Source organism: Parasteatoda tepidariorum, chromosome 1 (assembly GCF_982258835.1).
Source record: "Parasteatoda tepidariorum strain Cologne lab strain chromosome 1, Ptep-v5.0, whole genome shotgun sequence".
Classification (NCBI taxonomy): Eukaryota; Metazoa; Arthropoda; class Arachnida; order Araneae; family Theridiidae; genus Parasteatoda; species Parasteatoda tepidariorum.
In genome coordinates, this window is record NC_141755.1 from 55,546,983 (window position 1) to 55,564,109 (window position 17,127).

The 17,127-nt window shown below is 32.1% G+C and overlaps 1 protein-coding gene across 2 annotated transcripts in view; it reads right to left on the bottom strand.

Moving 5' to 3' along the window:
• Positions 1-17,127, bottom strand: part of LOC107448220 (medium-chain acyl-CoA ligase ACSF2, mitochondrial) — a 40,803-nt gene that overhangs the window by 5,611 nt on the left and 18,065 nt on the right. For both annotated transcript variants that reach the window (XM_087164549.1, XM_087164551.1), the window contains 5 exons: positions 14,527-14,618; positions 11,240-11,316; positions 9,084-9,191; positions 2,735-2,883; positions 741-882 (listed from right to left, as the gene is read on the bottom strand). In XM_087164549.1, coding sequence (XP_087020675.1) covers positions 741-882; positions 2,735-2,883; positions 9,084-9,191; positions 11,240-11,316; positions 14,527-14,618 — 568 coding nt within the window. The remainder of the gene's footprint in view (positions 1-740; positions 883-2,734; positions 2,884-9,083; positions 9,192-11,239; positions 11,317-14,526; positions 14,619-17,127) is intronic.

The window sequence follows — 17,127 nt, forward strand, 5'->3', positions numbered from 1 at the left end:
CGGACTCACAAGTGGCCATACAATCAATTAGCTCACATGAACGTCCCTTGACACCTGAGATTTCCCGATGTCAAGACCTCTTGAGGTCTTTATTTTTGAGGGAAAAACGAATAGTCCTCCAGTGGGTGCCAGCCCATTGTGGTGTTTGGGGCAATGAGCAGGCAGATTTACTTGCCAAGAAAGGTGCCAATTTGCTACAACAACCAAATACGGCGACTTCCTTTTGGAAAATCAAACTGTTCCTTAAAAATTTATGTAAAACCAACTGATTGCAAGACCTTCAGACTCGCACAGCTTTGAAAAGTTGGAGAAATGTAAGCTCTTCTTTAATTCCCGACAAACCAAGACGTGATGCAGTTGCGGCCTTCCGCTTATATACAGGCCACGATTGTCTTTCTGTTCCCTTATACCGCATAGGCCTTTCCACCTCGCCTTTTTGTGCACTTTGTAAATCTGGAGAGAAATTGGGCAGGGACCACCTGCTTCTATGTGGGGCCCTTCATGGACACACTGAGTCCTCAAGATATTGGGAAGCAAGAGAACTTTTAAGGCAATGACTTCGGTCTTCTTTCTTTGTTATCCTACGTACATTTGTATTTGTTATTTATTTCATCTTTCTATTTGTACCTTTTGCCTTGCCATTAGAAGAAAAAAAAAACTTTGAAAAGAAACTTTTCAACCAACATGGTAAACTGTTCATAGATTTACAGTAAAATTATTAATAAGACATAAGTACATACTTGAACTTCGAGAATTGCTGGGTGAGTACTTAAGAAACTCTCGACTTCAGATGTATAAATGTTTTCTCCTCCTCGTATGACCATGTCTTTTATTCTTCCATCAATTTTCAGATGACCTTTCTCATTCAGTACACCAATATCTCTGAAATGATTGAACATATCATTGAAACATATCTCTGAAATGATTGAACTAACAATGATTGAAAAATCATTGATGAATAGTTTATTATCGACATAATTCAAAGAGAGCGTTTGAAAGAATGGATATAGATCAAAATTCGTATTCAAGGAAATGAATGAACTTGAAAAACGTGATAAAAAAGGGACTATATTGTTTGTCTAAAGTAAGAACTCCCCTAGCCATTCGTCTGGACCAGTGGTGGTGACTATGGTAACGAGGTATAACTATTTCACGTAGGGGTGTGGGGTCACTGTTTAGGATAATTTTTGACTCGGGGAAGCGAGAGAAAGGTAATCTTTTTCTCCGGTCTATTGTGTTAGCCTTAGATTTAGGAGAAGCTATCCTCCCTGATACGCGTGTCAGATATTACTCAAAATGCGCGTTAAAAATAACTGATCGCTTTTCAATGTTGCATTTTCAATGCTAAACAATGAACCCAAATTTTTAACGGCTAAGTTATTCTTAAAATAAAAATCCACCTATGTTTTCCTTTAAAACTACAAATAATAATTATTTATTTGCTACTTCTTTTAAAATACTATATAACAGTAGTTTAAGAAACGAAATCAATTGTTATGTTCATATACTTAAGTAGCTCAGCCCATTTTAGTAGCCGCACATTTTAAACTATGTCCATCTTTTCAAACTCACACTTGAAATTATTTTCTTAGACACGAACTTATGTCTATTTTCTCTTAGAGTCATTTCAGGCTATTTCTGTTTAATGATCTACATACGAGATGTGGCTAGTAAATAACGGAACTAATGCTCCCACTGAAGAACTACGCATGCGCCAAACGTTAATGGCTATGTAGTGTGAAGCCTTCTTTTTTTTTAATTGCCCCTCTTGTGTCTATAAACAATTTAGTGGCCTATGTTTGTATAAGAGCTGTTATTTTGTTTTACCGAAAATATAATAAGGGTAATAAATTAGCTGCGAACCTTCCGCGAAATTTCACATGAAACATAAAAAAGGCGCTGCTGAAACTTTATAAAAAGTGTGTGGCAAAAAATGTTTATCAAGTGCTCGAGTTTTTCAGTGGTTTAAGCATTTTTAAGAGGCTTGAGAAGATAATGTAGATGATTCTCGCCCGAATCACCCTTCTGAGCCAAAAACGGATACAAGAATTGAAAAAAAAGGGCAATTTTATTCATTTGGACCAATGGTGTACTAATGTGATTCCGGGAATTGTAGAAATTAACAAAGATTGCGCAAAATCCTACTGTTAGAAGAAGTCATGAGTTCTCCATGAAGACAACGTGCCAATTCCTTCTGCATCGTCTGTCATGACTTTTCTAGTCAAGCACAACATCTTTGACTTTATATATCGTCTGCACTAACTAATAACACATCTTTGAGATCACCGCCTCAGATCCTCGGTTCTGGGATTGAGTCCTAATACATGAAGATCCGTTCTCCAGATCAAAAGTTATTCCGGTTGATTTTTTCCCTGCTGAGTGCTGCTTTTTTTTTCAATAGGGATTTTTCTGAAAAGTGTGAGTTTTTAATAATTATGTTTGAATTTATTTAAATTTCTAAGTCGCATTCAATAAAAAACTGTTCAGAACACATTTTCTCCAAATTTCTTGTTTTTATGTTCATCATTTTCAAATCAGTCTCAAACTACAGGCTGCAATTTAACTTTTGGGGATTAATGTATGTACTCAACTTAAAAATTGATCATTGGCATTGAAAGAAAAATAGTTTCCTTTAAAGCAGTTGACTTTAATTGTATAAATTAGTGTTTTAGGTTCGACATTGAATTGACCATTGTTAAATGTTTTTTAACCATTGTCATTTTTTCCATCTTACCCAGTATGAAACCATTTTGATTTATCAATAGCCTCTTCTGTTTTAACTTTGTCGTTCCAATAGCCAGAAAATATTGAATAGCCTCTAGCCAGAACTTCTCCTTTTGTGTTTATCGGAACTATTCGGCCCTCTTCATCAATGATTTTCAACTAAGAGAAACATAGATTTAAATGTCATCTAAAAAATTTAAATTTAGCAATTAACACGCAGTTGCAAAAGAATATAATGTACAAAAGATTAATAGAAAAATTGAATGATACCAACTGTGTTGTCTGAACTTTATGAGAAAAGTATTGAGAAGCGAGGTTAAATGTGACAGTACTCTCTTAAAGGATTAGGTTTGAATATTTTAGAAACAGTGTATTTTTATTTATACAAATTCTGTATTAACTGTTGTAAGAGGAAGAAGTTTAAAGTTCTATTTAATTTTTAAAATTATTATTATTATTTCTTTTGCTATTTAAACTCATTGTGCTATATGCTAAGCTGAACTTCATATTAATCATTTGAATACAGGCTTTCCTGTTTGCGATTGTCCCATTCAGCGGCTCTAAACGACTCGCTCTCCAATTTTTTAAATTAAAAATAATCATTGTTGAAGTTTTTTAGTTCTAGGAAAATTTTTTAAAACAAATGAAAGCTTGCACTATAAATACGACCAACTATAACCATGAAGGAAAAAAAATCTCCAAACAAGGAGAACGAATAGTTGAAAGTCGTTGAATCGTAAATTAGCTTCCAGTTTTGTATAATAGAAAATCCCAGCCATTATAGTACAAGGAGAAAGCTATTTTCAGAGGAAAGCAAGCAGAATATTAAAGAGAATAAACACATTGAGTTTAGCCATTTTTTTTTCTTCAAGAAATTGGAAATCTTTTTAAAGTTAGATATGTACATTGATTAGAATTGTGAACACTGTCATTTTAGAGAGTAAATTGTTAATCATATTACACTCGAATTAAAAATCAAATAAATAATAGATGGAGGTATGATGCAGCAATTTAGTTTCCACAAAAAATCAATAACAATAAGTCCGAAAGCATTCTTATTTTTTCGACAGTACTTTCTAGAACACTGGATCTGCTTGAACTTTTCTAAGCATATGCTAATGAATTTCAAATTAATTGTTATGAAATAAAGAAAACAAATTTAAACTTTTCTCACTTAATATAATTAATAAATTTTTTTTGATAGATATGCATAAAATCATTTATGTAAGACATTTCAAACTGTATCACCAAAGTGTAACATTGCTTGGGTCACTAGAAAGCTAAAGCAATGGTAGAGAAGGAAAAATTCGTAGAGAATTAAAAGGAATGTTCGCATTATTTTATCACAGTAATTCTCAATCACTGTGCCGCGGCACTTTTGTGTGCCGCCAAATTCATAAAGTGTGCCGCCAAAATGTTAGAAATGTATATAGTAAAAATTATAATGTTTTTTTTTTTATTACGAGTAAAGTTTAAATTAAAGAAAAGTACTTATATACACACTGGTGGACAAAATTAGGAGATGGAAAGCATTTTCGCACATTTCTATGACGCTATATTCTTCTATGACGCACATTTCTATGACGTTATGACGCTATTTCTGGACAGTTATTGATATGGAGGGAACCTTGAACCCGATACCATCCCAGCAACATTATCGAAAGGGACCATTATGCTGGTGGAGGACTCATAGTTTGGGCAGGGATCATGCAAGATACCCGCACACCGCTCCATGTGTTTAACAATGGTTCCGTGAATGCCCAGAGGTACAGGCAGGTCCTCTGAGCCCTATGTGCATCTTTTCAGGGGTGCTGTTGGCCCTGAGTTCATTTTTATGGACGACAATGCGCGACCACATAGGGCTCTCATGGTTGATGAGTATCTGGAAAGCGAGGATATTCAGTGAATGGATTGGCCTGCCAAATCCCCTGACCTGAATCCTATCGAACATGCTTTGGATGCTCTTGGGAGAGCTAATGCGATGCGCCAACCTCCCCCCTGAACCATTCTGGAATTAAAAATTGCTCTGGTCGAAGAATGGGAGGGTCTTCCACAAGTCTTCCTTAACTCCCTTATTAACAGCATGCATACTCGTTGTGCATGCTGTCTGTCTGTCAGGGGTGACCATACACCATACTAGAGGCAACACACACTGTACAAGCCTCACTTTTATTGTCATCTTTTATCCTTAAATTCAGACTACATTGGATTTCTTGGCAATAGGTCCTGCCAGTGAATGGCACGTTCATTTTTGTTTTGCATACTTTATTATCATGGAATAAGCTATATCCATTCCAAATTTCATTTATTTATATTCAGTATTTTTTGAGATATTTGGGAAAATGTCTTCCATCTCTTAATTTTGTCGACCAGTGTATATGAATATTGTAACGGATAATTCATTATTTCCCAAAATTAGATCTAAAAAAATTTGATTGGGTTCGTATTCCATTTGTGATAACAAGTACTTCTGTATTTGAATTAACTTTGAATGAAGAGGAAGAACTAATTTTGCTTTATAACACTCGAGATTTAATTTTAAAATATGCGGAAGAATCAATTAATTCATTTCGGATTAACATTAGATGCGATAATCCCATGATAGCCAAAAACGCTTTAAAAATATTATTACAATTTTCTGCATCTTATTTGTGTGAATTCGGATTTTCAGTATTAACCAACATAAAAGCGAAAAAAAGATCGAGACTGTTAAATGTAGAAGACGACATGAGAGTAACATTGTCATTATTATGACCCAATATAAATGAAATTATCAAAAAACATCAAGCACAAATTTCTCATTAAAAATATTCTTATTATTCATTTGTAATTAATCCCCTAATAAACATTGTTTTTATAGTACATATTATATTATTTTACATTCCAAATTATTATCATAAAATATTTAACACAGTGTATTATAGGCAAGTTAACAACTTTTAAACTTATCTTTTTCTTTGGGTGCCGCAAGATTTTGAAATCGTTAAAGATGTGCTGTGACAAAAAAAAAAAAAGGCTGAGAAACACTATTTTATCATATATGTAGAGAAAAATGGTGACTATAACAACCTAAAAACAACAAAACTATACGATACATCAACTAGGCTTCTATAGTCACTGTAAAACGGTTAGCCTCAAACAATTTAAACTTGAGCATCAGCCGTACCCTCACCAAGTAATTGTAACTATATGACTAGGAGGAATTTTTAAAAAAAGATCCATTTTAGAGACACACCCAGTATTTAAGGTTTTATTTCTCACAGTTGTAACTTCAACTGAATTAAAATTAAATGAAACCCTAAAATATGTCTGAACAAAACTGTATATTTTATTTCACAAAATTACTACTTCTCTACTGTTTTTTTAAAACTTTTATCTATTATGTACTTTTTAAAAAAAGCTCAATAAATTTAGTATCACAAAAAAAGTTGTTCGGAAAGATTTTCTGAAACTTATTTTTTGGAGATTATACGAATTTCATATTAAATAAAAAAAAAGGTTCTTTAACTAGTGTTTCTCTTGCCTCTTTTACATTACACTGGTTTGCAAAACTTAAGCAACAAGTGGTTTTTCGGCCACAGCTCCCCAACAAAGTATAAGATACCCATGAAATTGCAGTATAATATACACGTAATTCGGTAGAAAGATTATTTGTATGCAAATTTTAGACATAAAGCGTCGTAGGTGATGTAAGTGTACTTAAACCTTGTGGGTCGGCGCGCGCAGGTCAAAGCTGCGATAAAAGAATGAAGAGCACCGTAGTTAAAGACATTCGCTGCAAGTGCAAGTGATTTGTTTTGTGAAACATGTCTTTAAGAAATCATTTAGACGACTTTACTCGAGGAAGAATGATTGGGAAGCTTGAGGAGGGGCGTAGTGTGACCAGTGTTGCCGCGAAGAGTTCGGGATCAACAAAAGTGTTGTTACTCGTGCTTGGAATGCCTTTAAAACTACTGGTACAGCTGTTCGGAAGGTTGGTGGTGGCCGTCCAAGGAAAACAACACCAAGAAATGACCGTTACATTGTCCTCCAGGCGAAAAGAAGCCGTTTTCAGTCAGCGAGCGCCATATCTCAGCAACTGCGCACAGCAACAGGACGACAAGTATCAAGATTTACAGTGGCCAGACGCCTCCACAAAGGAGGCTTATTTGCTAGACGTCCTGAACGCTGCATACCTTTAAAAGCTAGCCATCGGCGGCACCGTTTAGAATGGTGCAGAGAACACGAAACCTGGACACCTCATCAATGGAGTCGCGTCCTCTTCACAGATGAGAGTCGTTTTAGTGCTACAAGCGATTCTCAACGTCAAGTTGATCTGGAGAGAGGTTGGAGCTCGATTTCATCCCAATAACATCGCGGAAAGAGATCGTTACGGTGGTTCTGGAGTTGTCGTCTGGGGTGGCATTATGTTGAACGGGCGGACTGAGCTTCAGATCTTCGACCGAGGTTCTGTAACTGGAGACCGCTACTGCAATGAGGTAATCCTACTCCATGTGGCGTCTGTTCCGTGGGACCATTGGACCAGACTTCATATTTATGGATGACAATGCCCGCCCACACCGTACTGCTAATGTTCAAGAGCTACTGGTTAGGGAAGATATCACACGAATGGATTGGCCAGCTTACTCTCCAGATCTAAATCCCATAGAGCATGTGTGGGATGCATTAAGGAGACGTCTTGCGACACGAAAGTATCCTCCTGGTAACACCCATCAGATGAAAGATGCGTTAAAGGAGGAATGGAGACGTTTATCCCAAGAACTCCTGGATAATCTGGTGCTTTGCATGGAAAGACGATGGCAAGCAGCAATTACAGTAAGGGAGGGCATATCCCATACTAGGGAATATCTGCCAGTTGTACTTACGCTTCTTCAGGCAATCATGTGTAACGCCACTATATGTCAAATAAAGCCTTTTTTTGTTCCAAACCCTACTTTAAGCTTTATAGTCATTTCTGCACCATTATTCTTTTACCATCGTTTAAGTACAAAATAATGTACATCATATTCAAATTTCGTGTCAATCGGATGATTTCTTGTAGAGTTATGACAAAAATGCACTTGTTGCTTAAGTTTTGCACACCAGTGTAGTTTATTCTATCAGTATAGCCAAATTTGTCTACTTTATTATGAATTTATACATTCAACAAAATTGCTTCAAGTGGCAGACTTTCCATTAGTTATTTTTTGCATTGCATTGAACAATGAAATTTTAGAAATTGTATATTAGAAATGTTAAGTTCTACACTGAAGAGCCAAAATAAAACTGGTATACCTGCCTAATATCGTGTAGGGCTGCCTAGTATCGTGTAGGGATTTTGGTGGAAAACGGAAGTGTCTAAATTCAGAAGAGTGCCGCTGGTCACCAAAATCCTCAGACATGAACATTATTGAACATATTTGGGATGCCTTGCAACGTGATGTTCGGAAGATATCCTCACCCCCTCTTACTCCCACTGGTTTATGGATAGCCCTGCAGAATTCATGGTGTCAATTATCTCCAGTACTACTTCCCACATTGATCGAATCTATGCCACGTCGTGTTGCGGCACTTCTGCGTGCTCGCGGGGGCCCTACACGACATTAGGTAGGTATACCAGTTTTTTTTGGCTCCTCAGTGTAGTATTAAATGTTTTAGATAAATATACATTGATATCCAATAAAGTTAGGCATACGTTTAGTCTAGATATATATGTAAAAATATGCTTAACTTTTAAATGCCTGCGCAAATCTGTCTATTATACTGAACAGATATTATTTTATCACATTTAATAAATATTATATGGAGAATGATATAATAGTAGTAATTATATTTAGCTTTCTTGAAAAATTAAATAATACTAGTTGTTTATTTGTAGAAATTAAATAAATAATCATTTGAGTTACAAAATATTACATATTTTAAAACCAGTAACACCAATGAGGTACAAAAAATGCTGAAGCCTGTCGCTGTTTGTAACAAAAATTTTAATATCAGTACAACTGTTTGCAAATAAATAAATAAATAAAATTTACAATTTGAAAAGTTTGCTCAAACGTTTTGAAATGAATCTTGTGGAAACATTCAATAAATTTTTAGTTACTTTGGTAAGAAATGAAAATGACTAATATATCAGCAACTTTTAAGAAATAAATTAAAACGAACATAAATATAAAAATTCAATTAAAAATGAAACATTCCAGACTCATTCTGATATGGTATACTGATGTTTTTTTTTTTTACTTTTATCAAAATTAATCAGTATAAAAACAATTGCTTCATTAAACAATTTCTTTCACCAATGTCAAATTTCATTTTACTGTAGTAATCATAATTATTCGCTCACAATATCTAAATAAAGACATCTTTAAATATTTTACCTCGAGTTCCTCTATAGGTTCCAGAAAATCACTTATCATAGCTTCCTTGCCTTCATTTAGATTTGTTAAACTTATAACAGGGCTAGTTTCGGTTAAACCATAAGCTATCTGAAAAATGCATAGGGGTACATTATGTTATTCCATTTAACAAATCTTATTTTTCTTTAGTTAAATTTTACACCATGATCTGTTATTTTGAAGATGTGTATTATTAAGAAAAAAAAGATTAACTTTACTCTATTTTGAAGAAACTCTATGAAAAAAAAGACCTATATAATTTTAATTGATTTTTTTTAATGTTAAAAGAGCCTACTTTTTTCCTACGAACTGTTCATGCTTAAGAAATTTTCAACTCTTTAGCTCCCTAAAAAAATTTAATGGTTAAAATTATTCTTTTCCTTTCTCCCCAGATCAAATTCATGACTATTAAATTATCGAAAAGTGATTGAACCAGGTTGAGCGAATTTAATTATCGAAACGTGGTAAAATTCGGATGATTGTGTTAAATTATCGAAAAGTGAAAAAAGTAGTGATATTTAAAAATTAAATGGTTAAAATTATTCTTTTCCTTTCTCCCCCCCCCAAAAGAAAAAAACAAATTCATGAGCATTAAATTATCGAAAAGTGATTAAAGTAGGGAGTAAGCACGTTAAATTATCGAAAGTGATAAAATTAGAATGATTGAATTAAATTATTGGAAAGTTATCAGGGGTCTGTTTAGAAGAAATTTGGGTCCGTTAACGGACCCTTCACAAAATATTTTAACTTAAAAACGGACCCTTCACAAAATAATTTATCTTTTAATCGGACCTTTCACAGATTTATTTATCTTCATTATTGTTTTGTTAATCGAATAAACCCTTCCCTGGTAGAGGTGAGGGAATAAAGGCAGATATAAACGAACTAAATTTTGTCTTCGACATTCAGCAGTAAATTCTGCGTTCAGCAGTATAGGCTAAATACCAAATATTTGTATGTTGAATCGCTAATTTAGTAGTTGCATTTGCTGTTTATTTTTTAAAATTTAATTTTTTTAAATTTAATTTTTTTAATTATAACTTTACAGTGTTGAGCATAATCTTGTATGTCTTTACAATTTAAAAACTCCTTGAAAAAGTTTTTTTGCAATAACGGACCCTATTTTCACAAATTCACAAAAGCGGACCCTGGTTGAACGAATGTGACTTAACGTTTATTTTATATTCACAAATTACGAGTAATTTTTTCACAATTTTACCAAAAACGGACCTTTCACAAAATGTCTGGACAGACCCCTGGTTATAAAACTAGGTGAGGCATTAAATTATCGAAAAATGACAAAACTAGGGTGAGTGCTTTAAATTATCCGAAATTGATAAATTAGGGTGAGTGTATTAAATTGTCGAAAAGTGACAAAACTAAGGTGAGTAAATTAAATTATTAAAAAGTGATATAACTAGGGTGAGCGTTTTAAATTATTGAAACGTAATAAAACTGGAGTAAGTGCGTCGTCATGAAACGGTGAGTGGAGAAAGTGTCATATTCGAATTTACCCTAATTATTCAAGAGGACATTTTACGTAAGAATCAGCAAAAATGGTGCGATGTCTCAGAAAAAAACCCTCTTTTGCAGAACAATACGACCCAATACTACTTTGTCTGTGGAATGAAATTGAACATATTGTCATGAATAGTGAAGCTGAACATATTACTTATAATGAAAAGTGCACTCATTGCACTCTGTTGTGATAAATGAAATGGTTTTTCATAGTTATAATAATATATTCGAAATGTCAGCTAAGAATCATAGCTTGATAAAAAGTGTATATTATTTCAGTTCCAAAAAGCTTTGCAAAGTCTTCTTTTAATCAAAATAATATTTCAGAGAAAAATAGCATGTTCCCTTTTTAATATTTTTTTTTAAATAACATATTTTTTAAATTTTTAATTATCATTTCAAGATTTTTTTTTGAAATTATGAGTACAGTCTACACCAATCTTTCATGATTTTTGATCGAAATTTATTTACTTATTTTTTAAAAAAAGTGAATTCTAACCTGAATTGTGAAGAAGTTTTATTCAAAAAAGTTTTTATTAGTAAACACTGGCATCAGAAATGAGTAAGAAAAAGAAGATTGAGTAAGAATGTGTACGATTAAAACTTCATGCCTAACTTACTTGAACTTTCTGAATTTTCAAGTCATTTTGTAATTCTTTTAAAAGCCCACCTGGTGCAGGAGATCCTCCTATAGTTACTAAAAAGATAATCATTATCAATAATATTGTTACAGGCTGATAAATTAACTACTTTTTGAATATTTGTTCAGAAAAAATTTTTATTTTTGTATTTTGTATTAGTTTTAATTGACTTTAAATGGTAGCATTAAAAAAGAGTTAATCAATTTGAAGAAACTTAAAAGAAAAAGTACTCCCAACTTGGGTGTAAGATATCTTTACAGCACACAATAAAAAATGTTTGATAAAAGTAATACGATACTACGCAAAAATACCGCATGACATAAATACCGGAGTTCAGTACTTGACTTAAATCGGAACTTTATGCGCACTAAAAAGCAATAAAAAAAATTTCATTAAAAATTTTAATTTTGTCATCTCAAATATCATAATTTATAACAAATAATTCTAAACTTTTCGATTTCTGACACTTGTAACTAAGAAAATAATTTAATAATTGTCGCAATAATAATTAAATTAAATAATTTCATTCATGAAACTTTATTTTGGTAAGCAACTTTTTAATTAATTTTATTTTATTTCATAACCGTCGTTGAGCAACCAAGCAAATTTTGAGTTTACGACTACCAATGTTCAACTCTGTAGCCTTGTAATTTTGAACCCAATCTAGAAGACAAGGGAACTCCTGGATCAAGTATTAGGGGAAATTCGCCTTCGAGAGGATACGGCAAGAGGATTGTAATCCATGATCCGTCTACCCCGGAGGATATTTTACGTTAGCACTGTGGTCGGTGCAAATTGAGAGCAGAAATCGTATCAACCAGCCACAGCTGGGATTCGTACCTGGGCCACCTCATGGGGAGGCGAACGCTCTATCCCCTGAGCCACCACGACAGTATTTTAAAGGATTGAGAAAAAAAGAGCATTTTTTTAATTTCAGTTATTTTTCCAAAGATATAGGGAAATACATAAATAAAATATAACATTACGAGGCCCAAACTCTTGTCCAGTTCGTTTTCGTGTTGTCCGGTCATTATTCGTCCAGTCGTTATTAATACAACAGCTTTCTTAACTTTAGCTTTCTACTCACGGCTAACTTTTTGGAGTCAATAAATGTTACCCATCTCAATAAATCATATTTGTTAAGAAGAAAAAAATACATTTCATAGTCTAATTTAGTAACTTAAGTTATTGTCTTGTTAATTAATGGGATGACGTTAGTCTTGATATTTCTCTTGGTCAAGAGTTAATCAATTAACCATGCGATTAATAAAATATAGTTACTGATCTAACAGTCAATTCAAGTAGACAGTTGACTTTTTGATTGCCGTGTTGATGGATCGAATTATGATGATTGCCGTTCAAATTGATCATCTCACTTGATCATTATTGATCGAATCATTTGATACTTGCCACGGTATTCATTGTATTTATATCCTAAGGAGATAACACAATAAATAAATATTGGATGCTAATTAACATCCAATGATTATGTTTTCCTCTCATGGAATCAATTGCAAGTACTCGTGTACCACAAAAAAATAACGATTCGCAACGAGAAACAGAGGCTACTTTATCTATATCCTCATCAAGCACTATTGGTTGTGGTTTTCATGTTATGCATTACTGACAAAAAACTAGAGTTAAATTAAAGCTCTGTTATTCATTGTGTTATTTTGAAGCTCAAATTCACGAATTAATTCATGAATAAAATTGGCTATTCGAACCACATATCAAAACGTAAAAATCTAATATAATGATAAAATCCTTCAGGGTGCACTTTTTTCTTTGTCTTTCTTCCCACCCACCCTTGTTTTTGTCTTTCATCTACGAAATTTCGAAAGAAAGCAGAGAAAAAATTGATAAAATTTAAGGATTTGACAAGAAATATCTACTCATGACGATTTTCTTGTTCTCACGTTTGTCAAGAGTTTTAAGCAAAAAAAAAAAAGAAGAAATAATAAAAATTGCTCTGCAGTTGAAGTTGATATTTAAAAATGGGGAGAAAAACGTCCTACTTATAGTCATCATCATCACAGTTGGCCAGACAGCTCAATGAGAGCCAATGCCTTCCGCTGAAGATTTCTCCACGACGACTTCCGATTTATCTTTGATCTCCAATTTTTTTCACTACTTGCGAGAAAATCAGACTCCACTGAGTCAACCCATCTCAACCGCGGCCTTCCTCGCTTTCTTTTTCCAGTGGGTCTAAAAAGCAGTATCTTTTTTATCGTGTTGTCGTCACTCATTCGAATCACGTGGGCGATCCAATTCATTCTATTAATTTTTATGTATTTAATAATATTAGATTGTTTATTAATCTTGTACAGATACTACTATAGTATATTGCATAGATCCTACTTATGGTAAAAAATTTAAAATTCATTTGCTGTTTTCTTCAAAAATAAAATATAGGTGATTCATAATTTTATTGATAATTAATTTCGATGAAAACAAAGATTGAATAAGAAATTGCATAATTCATGATCAAGTTCTAATTCTAGGGCGCGTTTATATAAAGTTTACTTGACGCTTCGAAAAAATTACGTTAGGATGTTGTGTTTTAGAAATAAGAATGAGACACAATGGGACAGATAATATTTGATGGGCTGAAATAAATAAACAAATAATAATAAAAAAGTAAGAAAATAAAGTAAAATGAAAATTTTCTTTGTCACGATATTTTTACAATAAACTGTGTTTAAGAACAAATAAATACTTTTGGGTTTGCAATTGGTTTTTTCTTCAGACTACCGATTTAGTTATAATTTAAAACTAACCGAAAAATAAAAGCGAGAAACTATGGCCTATTATGAATAACCAAACTCTTATCAAGAACATTTTAAATAACACTGAGTAAAATAATTAAAATAGAAAAAGAAATTTCATTTTTATGCTTTAAAAAAAAATTATGCTTTGTTTTTATACTGCTGTTCAAACTTAGTTATAACTCTATGTTTGTAACACTAAAATAACAGGAAAATGGTTTTGCGAAACAGTATACAAGCTATTTGGTATGTTTGAAAATGTGAACAGTATTTTATATTTTATGCAATAACAAAAATTAAACCCCGGTTAAGAGTTGTTCTGAAATGATTCTAATATGTAATGAAGTTTTATTTTTAAAAAACTTTTATTATTTTCTTACAAATGTGCAGAAAGATTAGTGAAAAATTGAGTTATATTTCTTTTCAAAATAAATGCAGGAAATTTACATGCATGTATTCTATACAAGTATTACTCAAAACTTGAATGGTATGAAAATCTACCTTGTTTAAGTGAACTAATGTCATGATGAAGAAGCTTGTAATTCTTGACAATGTCTATTATCATTGTTGGAGTTCCAAATAGAACGTTGCATCTGTGAAAATAGAAGTGAATATGTTTTTCAATATTTATAGAGCTAATATACTTCTATATTTTAGAATAATTAAAAAGTATGGACAGATAAATCTATCAAAAAGTTCTATACATTCTGGAAAAAATAAATAAATGTCCCAATGTTTTTTTTTAAAGATATGTTCACTTAATGTTTAACACACTTCTATTCTGGAAACCTTTCTGACCTTCGTAACTTTAAAAAAAAAAATTATAAAAAATTCGTTGGTCGAAATTTATAATAAAAGCCGTATTAAATATTTAAAATAAGAAGTGCTTACTAAAAATTAAAACTAAAAACATTTGCATTTCGATAATTTCTTTAAAGTTTAGTAATGTAATGTAATTTTTTATGTATAGAAACGAAAGTAAAAGCATTTTATACCGATAGATGGCGGTAGGTTATGTTTTATCAAGTTGATGTATATGAGATAAGTAACGCTAGTGATTATATGGGATTTGATCTAAATGGTCGATTTTTCGGTCTCACTTATTAATTTGTTTTATATGGTTTAAGAAGAGATTTGGGCGCCGAATACAGTAATCAAATACAACTGTAATTGATTACAAATAATTAATTCGATACAATCAATTACTTGCAATCACAAGTAGTGGGGAAAATGATTACATGTACTCATAATCTCTGATTACACATGATAATAATGACACGTAATCATGATTACAAGTAATTAAAAAATATGATTACATGTAAATATGATTAAATGCAATTGTGATTATAGGTAATTAAATTATACGATTACAGTATAAATTCCAATATCATTCTATTTAGGACAATAAACAAATCTGGGATAATAAGCAATTAGATCCAGGAATGTAATATTATGTACATAAACTGTGTATATATACAATGTACGTATGTACAGGTTACAAAAATTAATAAATAAATAAAAAATTAATTAATCATACCCTGAAAACCTTTTGATCTAATGATTGGATTTTCACCTACTTGGACTCAATGGTTTAAGAGGTGACCTCCAATATGTTAATTAGTTAGTGTAAGGATATTTTTAGTAATGAAAGGGGATGCAAAAACGTACTTTTTCTGAATAAATATAACTCTTTTTCGAATTAAAATTTCTGACACTCAAAATGTAGGGAACAACCGCAATTAAAGAAATACGGTCTTATTAGTTTGGTCCGGAGTGCGATTGAAGGTTTGAACCCTTTACTGTTAATTTTACATTTTACGTATTTGTTTATCGCTCAAGAAACTTTTAAGCGAATCGAAGAATTTTTGTACATAGTGGTAATTGTTTATCCAAAAATAATTCCATCCAAAAATATTTTTCAGCAATTATTTGTTATTTTTTATTATTTTACTTGATAATAAAAAAAAGTTGTAAGGTATACACATTTTAATGTAATTTTAAAGAATGTAATTTTATAAGGAAAAATACAAAGTTTGAACAAAATTGGTTGAATACTTTCTGAGAAGTCGATATGCCATCTTTATCTGACAAGCATCTTATTTCGCAACTTAAAATATCGTCTGGACTCATTCCTTAGCACGTATGAGTTCAAAAAAAGTCGATCATTAGGATTAAAAGATATCCAGGATGCTTCTTTTTCCCCCCGTCGTTCACCGTGCATAGTTGCAATATATGAATGTTCAACGTATGTATGTATTTGCATGCAATTCGCATGCAAATACAATGTATGTACGTACATACAATGTACACAGGGTGATTCTAAAATCAGTGAGAGACTTGGAGGGAGTGGGTGGGCACATCGTAGGTCTGCTAGGGGCGCTATGTGTGCCTTTAAACTTTTGTGTACTTTTATTCATGGAAATTAAATTTAATTTTAATTTTTTGTTTTCTAATAGTTACTTTCGAAAATTGTTTTCAAATAGATGCAGATATGGCTGTTTTATATAATATCATGATTCAACGAACTTGTAATATTAGTCTCATAATCATTTAATTCCGACTAAAAATATAATATTATACCAATTTAAATGCAATTTTGGACAATAATTATTAAAAAATAGAAAATTAAGGTGATATTTAAATATTTTAGATAAGTAAAAGACCCTGTTGAATTATTGAATTTTAAAAAAGTTAAGTTAGTCCCCAGAATTGCCAATATTGCATCATTGTAAAGAACAATCCGATCATTAGATTAAAATATATTACGGTTGTTCCTTTCTTTAAATTTTGTGCACTTTACGGTTCATGTATCTCGGTGCCATTGGCAACCAGCTATAGTTAGTTCCCCCTGCTCGGAGTCCAAGACATGACGAAGCTTGAAGATCGAAAAATAACATTTATTGTATAAAATAGAAAGCATACTCTGCCATTAAATAAAAACAATTGTAAGTTACTATTAAACATCATCATTTACAATAATTTAAATATCAAATATATAATATAGATACAATCATACACCACACTATTCGTTTTTCTTCCAGACTGATGACTATCTGTTTCTCCGTTGAACAGGCTCACATAGCACAAGATTTTTTATTTTAT